Consider the following 8,525-nt stretch of genomic DNA (forward strand, 5'->3'; position numbering starts at 1 on the left):
GCAAATAATGGCGGTCACGCAAAATATTAGACCCATTGGGACCAATTTGGACCTTTCCACTTATGGGTGTCCTCATTTTTGTTGCCAATGTTTAAACACTAATGGACACACAGTTATTCCGAACATTACACCCATACGGCACTCACCCCCCAGGAGGAGAAGATGGACTTATCCAGAATATTTCCTTCATAGTCATTTTTGCCTAAATATTCCTCGGAGCAGATTGTGCAAGTCTCGTCTCGACTCCAGTCATAAAACGGAAAAGCAAAGTCCTCATCTCCGGTCAAGACTTGGATCTGTCTCTCCAAGAAGAGGAGCAGCATGCGGTGCCAGGTGGGAAATGCGGGTCCCTGGTGGGCGAAATTGCGGTTCCATGTATAGGAACAGTTTAGGTCAATGGGCTTCATGGAGTAGTGGTGGATCCAAACGTACAAATCATAAATGGAGGTGTCCTGAAACCGAAAGGCCTTGGGGTCAAACCTGTCGCTGGTGACCAGGATGACAAAGTCTTTGCTGGTGGTTGACTTGGACAAGGTCAGATACTGGAGGAGCCGTTCCCTCTCGGTGACATTGAGTGTCCTGATCTCTTTCCTGACCCGAACCTTCTTCACATCGCATTTCTCCCCATAGTGCCCATATTTGCATCCTCCACAATTGTATCCGGTATAATTTCCTTTGCATCTACAATAATACTTATAATACCGTGTAGGCCAGTCCATGCGGTCATCGTTGCATTGGTTGTCCCCATAGTTGTCACCATGAAGAGCCTGTGACACTTGGCTGTAGGTGTTGATGTGTTTGATGGGACATTCTCCGCGCCCAGCGTGTTCTCCACAGGGGCTGCCCTTCCATGAGGGGCAGCAGATTTTACTCCTTAAAGCCCAGGCAGTGGTGCAGGCCCTGGGGAACTGACCGTCCACAGCAGAGAAGCTGAGAGCAAGGACCAGGAGGGCGATAAGGACCGCACATGGAATAATACATCTGATGCATACTGCACGGGAGTCTGTAAGGATGGCCCCAGGAATGGTGGGAATCTGCAAAAGAAGTAAGATAAAAAAACATAGTCAGGGTACGAGGATAACCTGAGAACCCGAAAAATAGAAGGAGCGGCGGAGCCCGGGTCATTGTGGTCACCACGTATAATGTATCGGCTGGACACAGTGATACATGGAGATGGACCATACCATTGTACCACTGCCTCCTATACAAGATGGACCATACCATTGTACCACTGCTCCTATACAAGATGGACCATACCATTGTACCACTGCTCCTATACAAGATGGACCATACCATTGTACCACTGCCTCCTACTATACAAGATGGACCATACCATTGTACCACTGCTCCTATACAAGATGGACCATATCATTCTACCACTGCCTCCTATACACGATGGACCATACCATTGTACCACTGCCTCCTATACAAGATGGACCATACCATTGTACCACTGCCTCCTATACACGATGGACCATATCATTGTACCACTGCCTCCTATACAAGATGGACCATACCATTGTGCCACTGCCTCCTATACAAGATGGACCATACCATTGTACCACTGCCTCCTATACACGATAGACCATATCATTGTACCACTGCCTCCTATACAAGATGGACATTACAATTGTACCACTGCCTCCTACTATACAAGATGGACCATACCATTGTACCACTGCCTCCTATACAAGATGGACCATACCATTGTACCACTGCCTCCTACTATACAAGATGGACCATACCATTGTACCACTGCCTCCTATACAAGATGGACCATACCATTGTACCACTGCCTCCTATACACGATGGACCATACCATTGTACCACTGCCTCCTATACACAATGGACCATATCATTGTACCACTGCCTCCTATACACGATGGACCATACCATTGTACCACTGCATCCTATACACGATGGACCATATCATTGTACCACTGCCTCCTATACAAGATGGACCATACCATTGTACCACTGCCTCCTACTATACAAGATGGACCATACCATTGTACCACTGCCTCCTACTATACAAGATGGACCATACCATTGTACCACTGCCTCCTATACAAGATGGACCATACCATTGTACCACTGCCTTCTACTATACAAGATGGACCATACCATTGTACCACTGCCTCCTATACAAGATGGACCATACCATTGTACCACTGCCTCCTATACACGATGGACCATACCATTGTACCACTGCCTCCTATACAAGATGGACCATACCATTGTACCACTGCCTCCTATACACGATGGACCATATCATTGTACCACTGCCTCCTATACAAGATGGACCATACCATTGTACCACTGCCTCCTATACAAGATGGACCATACCATTGTACCACTGCCTCCTATACACGATAGACCATATCATTGTACCACTGCCTCCTATACAAGATGGACCATACCATTGTACCACTGCCTCCTACTATACAAGATGGACCATACCATTGTACCACTGCCTCCTATACAAGATGGACCATACCATTGTACCACTGCCTCCTATACACGATGGACCATATCATTGTACCACTGCCTCCTATACAAGATGGACCATACCATTGTACCACTGCCTCCTACTATACAAGATGGACCATACCATTGTACCACTGCCTCCTATACAAGATGGACCATACCATTGTACCATTGCCTCCTACTATACAAGATGGACCATACCATTGTACCACTGCCTCCTATACAAGATGGACCATACCATTGTACCACTGCCTCCTACTATACAAGATGGACCATACCATTGTACCACTGCCTCCTACTATACAAGATGGACCATACCATTGTACCACTGCCTCCTATACAAGATGGACCATACCATTGTACCACTGCCTCCTACTATACAAGATGGACCATACCATTGTACCACTGCCTCCTACTATACAAGATGGATCATACCATTGTACCACTGCATCCTATACAAGATGGACCATACCATTGTACCATTGCCTCCTACTATACAAGATGGACCATACCATTGTACCACTGCCTCCTATACAAGATGGACCATACCATTGTACCACTGCCTCCTATACACGATGGACCATACCATTGTACCACTGCCTCCTATACAAGATGGACCATACCATTGTACCACTGCCTCCTATACACGATGGACCATATCATTGTACCACTGCCTCCTATACAAGATGGACCATACCATTGTACCACTGCCTCCTATACAAGATGGACCATACCATTGTACCACTGCCTCCTATACACGATAGACCATATCATTGTACCACTGCCTCCTATACAAGATGGACCATACCATTGTACCACTGCCTCCTACTATACAAGATGGACCATACCATTGTACCACTGCCTCCTATACAAGATGGACCATACCATTGTACCACTGCCTCCTATACACGATGGACCATATCATTGTACCACTGCCTCCTATACAAGATGGACCATACCATTGTACCACTGCCTCCTACTATACAAGATGGACCATACCATTGTACCACTGCCTCCTATACAAGATGGACCATACCATTGTACCATTGCCTCCTACTATACAAGATGGACCATACCATTGTACCACTGCCTCCTATACAAGATGGACCATACCATTGTACCACTGCCTCCTACTATACAAGATGGACCATACCATTGTACCACTGCCTCCTACTATACAAGATGGACCATACCATTGTACCACTGCCTCCTATACAAGATGGACCATACCATTGTACCACTGCCTCCTACTATACAAGATGGACCATACCATTGTACCACTGCCTCCTACTATACAAGATGGATCATACCATTGTACCACTGCCTCCTATACAAGATGGACCATACCATTGTACCATTGCCTCCTACTATACAAGATGGACCATACCATTGTACCACTGCCTCCTATACAAGATGGACCATACCATTGTACCACTGCCTCCTATACACGATGGACCATACCATTGTACCACTGCCTCCTATACAACCTTGTAGGGCCACCACTTCATGTCGAGGCCCCTGACTCTCAGTCTCACACAGATGGGAAGGACGTGTATGTAATGAATGTGATGTATAATAGGGGGTGGTCAGTATTACAGGCCGAGGGGCCGCGGGTCTGATGGTGACTGAGGTTATGGACGAGCGCCGTCTGAATGTCCTATAAATCATCCTGTAGGGTTTTCCCTCCGGTTCCCTCAGTCTGTTTTATTATTTTATTTATGAACCAGGAGCTCAGGATGAGCACAGATATGACTTTACTCTATTATGAGGTCTGTGCCCCCCGGACAGAAGGGATTATTGCCCCTTTGATCCACAACCAATTGGTTAGTATCCTCCTCTATTAACTTGCTGACAACACAGTCCCCTAAAGAGAAAAGCTCTGTCTCCAGGGGCCCATGTTCTGCCATTATGGTATGTACACCAATGGAAACCATAATGACTATATAGACTATAGTGACCATAGAGACCGTATAGATGATAGTGACCATAGAGACTGTATAGATGATAGTGACCATAGATACCATATAGATGATAGTGACCATAGAGACTGTATAGATGATAGTGACCATAGAGACCGTATAGATGATAGTGACCATAGAGACCATATAGATGATAGTGACCATAGAGACTGTATAGATGATAGTGACCATATAGATTATACTGACCATATAGATGATAGTGACCATAGAGACTGTGTAGATGATAGTGACCATATAGATGATAGTGACCATATAGATGATAGTGACCATAGAGACTGTATAGATGATAGTAACCATAGAGACCATATAGATGATAGTGACCATATAGATGATAGTGACCATAGAGACTGTATAGATGATAGTGACCATATAGATGATAGTGACCATAGAGACTGTATAGATGATAGTGACCATATAGATTATACTGACCATATAGATGATAGTGACCATAGAGACCGTATAGATGATAGTGACCATAGAGACCGTGTAGATGATAGTGACCATATAGATCATACTGACCATATAGATGGTAGTGACCATAGAGACTGTATAGATGATAGTGACCATAGAGACCGTATAGATGATAGTGACCATAGAGACCGTATAGATGATAGTGACCATAGAGACCGTATAGATGATAGTGACCATAGAGACCATATAGATGATAGTGACCATATAGATGATAGTGACCATAGAGACTGTATAGATGATAGTGACCATAGAGACCGTATAGATGATAGTGACCATAGAGACCGTATAGATGATAGTGACCATAGAGACTGTATAGATGATAGTGACCATATAGATTATACTGACCATATAGATGATAGTGACCATAGAGACCGTATAGATGATAGTGACCATAGAGACCGTATAGATGATAGTGACCATAGAGACTGCATAGATGATAGTGACCATAGAGACCGTATAGATGATAGTGACCATAGAGACCGTATAGATGATAGTGACCATAGAGACTGTATAGATGATAGTGACCATATAGATTATACTGACCATATAGATGATAGTGACCATAGAGACCGTATAGATGATAGTGACCATAGAGACCATATAGATGATAGTGACCATATAGATGATAGTGACCATAGAGACTGTATAGATGATAGTGACCATATAGATTATACTGACCATACAGATGATAGTGACCATAGAGACTGTATAGATGATAGTGACCATAGAGACCGTATAGATGATAGTGACCATAGAGACTGTATAGATGATAGTGACCATAGAGACCGTATAGATGATAGTGACCATAGAGACCGTATAGATGATAGTGACCATAGAGACTGTATAGATGATAGTGACCATAGAGACCGAATAGATGATAGTAACCATATAGATTATACTGAACATATAGATAATAGTGACCATAGAGACTGTATAGATGATAGTGACCATAGAGACCGTATAGATGATAGTGACCATAGAGACCGTATAGATGATAGTGACCATAGAGACTGTATAGATGATAGTGACCATATAGATTATACTGACCATATAGATGATAGAGCCCATATAGATTATACTGACCATATAGATGATAGTGACCATAGAGACCGTATAGATGATAGTGACCATAGAGACCGTGTAGATGATAGTGACCATATAGATTATACTGACCATATAGATGATAGTGACCATAGAGACTGTATAGATGATAGTGACCATAGAGACTGTATAGATGATAGTGACCATAGAGACCATATAGATTATACTGACCATATAGATGATAGTGACCATAGAGACCATATAGATAATAGTGACCATAGAGACTGTATAGATAATAGTGACCATAGAGACCATATAGATAATAGTGACCATAGAGACTGTATAGATGATAGTGACCATAGAGACCATATAGATAATAGTGACCATAGAGACTGTATAGATGATAGTGACCATAGAGACCATATAGATAATAGTGACCATATAGATAATAGTGACCATATAGATGATAGTGACCATAGAGACTGTATAGATGATAGTGACCATAGAGACCGTATAGATGATAGTGACCATAGAGACCGTGTAGATGATAGTGACCATATAGATCATACTGACCATATAGATGGTAGTGACCATAGAGACTGTATAGATGATAGTGACCATAGAGACCGTATAGATGATAGTGACCATAGAGACCGTATAGATGATAGTGACCATAGAGACCGTATAGATGATAGTGACCATAGAGACCATATAGATGATAGTGACCATATAGATGATAGTGACCATAGAGACTGTATAGATGATAGTGACCATAGAGACCGTATAGATGATAGTGACCATAGAGACCGTATAGATGATAGTGACCATAGAGACTGTATAGATGATAGTGACCATATAGATTATACTGACCATATAGATGATAGTGACCATAGAGACCGTATAGATGATAGTGACCATAGAGACCGTATAGATGATAGTGACCATAGAGACTGCATAGATGATAGTGACCATAGAGACTGTATAGATGATAGTGACCATATAGATTATACTGACCATATAGATGATAGCGACCATAGAGACCGTATAGATGATAGTGACCATAGAGACCATATAGATGATAGTGACCATATAGATGATAGTGACCATAGAGACTGTATAGATGATAGTGACCATAGAGACTGTATAGATGATAGTGACCATATAGATTATACTGACCATATAGATGGTAGTGACCATAGAGACTGTATAGATGATAGTGACCATAGAGACCGTATAGATGATAGTGACCATAGAGACTGTATAGATGATAGTGACCATAGAGACCGTATAGATGATAGTGACCATAGAGACCGTATAGATGATAGTGACCATAGAGACTGTATAGATGATAGTGACCATAGAGACCGAATAGATGATAGTAACCATATAGATTATACTGAACATATAGATGATAGAGCCCATATAGATTATACTGACCATATAGATGATAGTGACCATAGAGACCGTATAGATGATAGTGACCATAGAGACCGTGTAGATGATAGTGACCATATAGATTATACTGACCATATAGATGATAGTGACCATATAGATTATACTGACCATATAGATGATAGAGCCCATATAGATTATACTGACCATATAGATGATAGTGACCATAGAGACCGTATAGATGATAGTGACCATAGAGACCGTGTAGATGATAGTGACCATATAGATTATACTGACCATATAGATGATAGTGACCATAGAGACTGTATAGATGATAGTGACCATAGAGACTGTATAGATGATAGTGACCATAGAGACCATATAGATTATACTGACCATATAGATGATAGTGACCATAGAGACCATATAGATAATAGTGACCATAGAGACTGTATAGATAATAGTGACCATAGAGACCATATAGATAATAGTGACCATAGAGACTGTATAGATGATAGTGACCATAGAGACCATATAGATGATAGTGACCATATAGATGATAGTGACCATAGAGACTGTATAGATGATAGTGACCATAGAGACCGTATAGATGATAGTGACCATAGAGACCGTGTAGATGATAGTGACCATATAGATCATACTGACCATATAGATGGTAGTGACCATAGAGACCATATAGATAATAGTGACCATAGAGACTGTATAGATAATAGTGACCATAGAGACCATATAGATAATAGTGACCATAGAGACTGTATAGATGATAGTGACCATAGAGACCATATAGATGATAGTGACCATATAGATGATAGTGACCATAGAGACTGTATAGATGATAGTGACCATAGAGACCATATAGATAATAGTGACCATAGAGACTGTATAGATGATAGTGACCATAGAGACCATATAGATAATAGTGACCATATAGATAATAGTGACCATATAGATGATAGTGACCATAGAGACTGTATAGATGATAGTGACCATAGAGACCGTATAGATGATAGTGACCATAGAGACCGTATAGATGATAGTGACCATAGAGACTGTATAGATGATAGTGACCATATAGATTATACTGACCATATAGATAATAGTGACCATAGAGACCGTATAGATGATAGTGACCAT

General features: G+C 41.7%; 1 protein-coding gene across 1 annotated transcript in view; it reads right to left on the reverse strand.

The window, feature by feature from the left end:
• LOC130317450 (tyrosinase-like) overlaps positions 1-4,394 on the reverse strand; it is a 43,567-nt gene extending 39,173 nt beyond the window's left edge. The window contains exons 1-2 of the mRNA XM_056552843.1: positions 4,305-4,394; positions 147-1,034 (exon numbers count right to left, since the gene is read on the reverse strand). Of these exons, the coding sequence (XP_056408818.1) occupies positions 147-1,034; positions 4,305-4,394 (978 nt within the window). The remainder of the gene's footprint in view (positions 1-146; positions 1,035-4,304) is intronic.
• Between the last annotated feature and the right edge of the window lie 4,131 nt (positions 4,395-8,525).

Source organism: Hyla sarda, chromosome 1 (genome assembly GCF_029499605.1).
Source record: "Hyla sarda isolate aHylSar1 chromosome 1, aHylSar1.hap1, whole genome shotgun sequence".
Lineage (NCBI taxonomy): Eukaryota > Metazoa > Chordata > Amphibia > Anura > Hylidae > Hyla > Hyla sarda.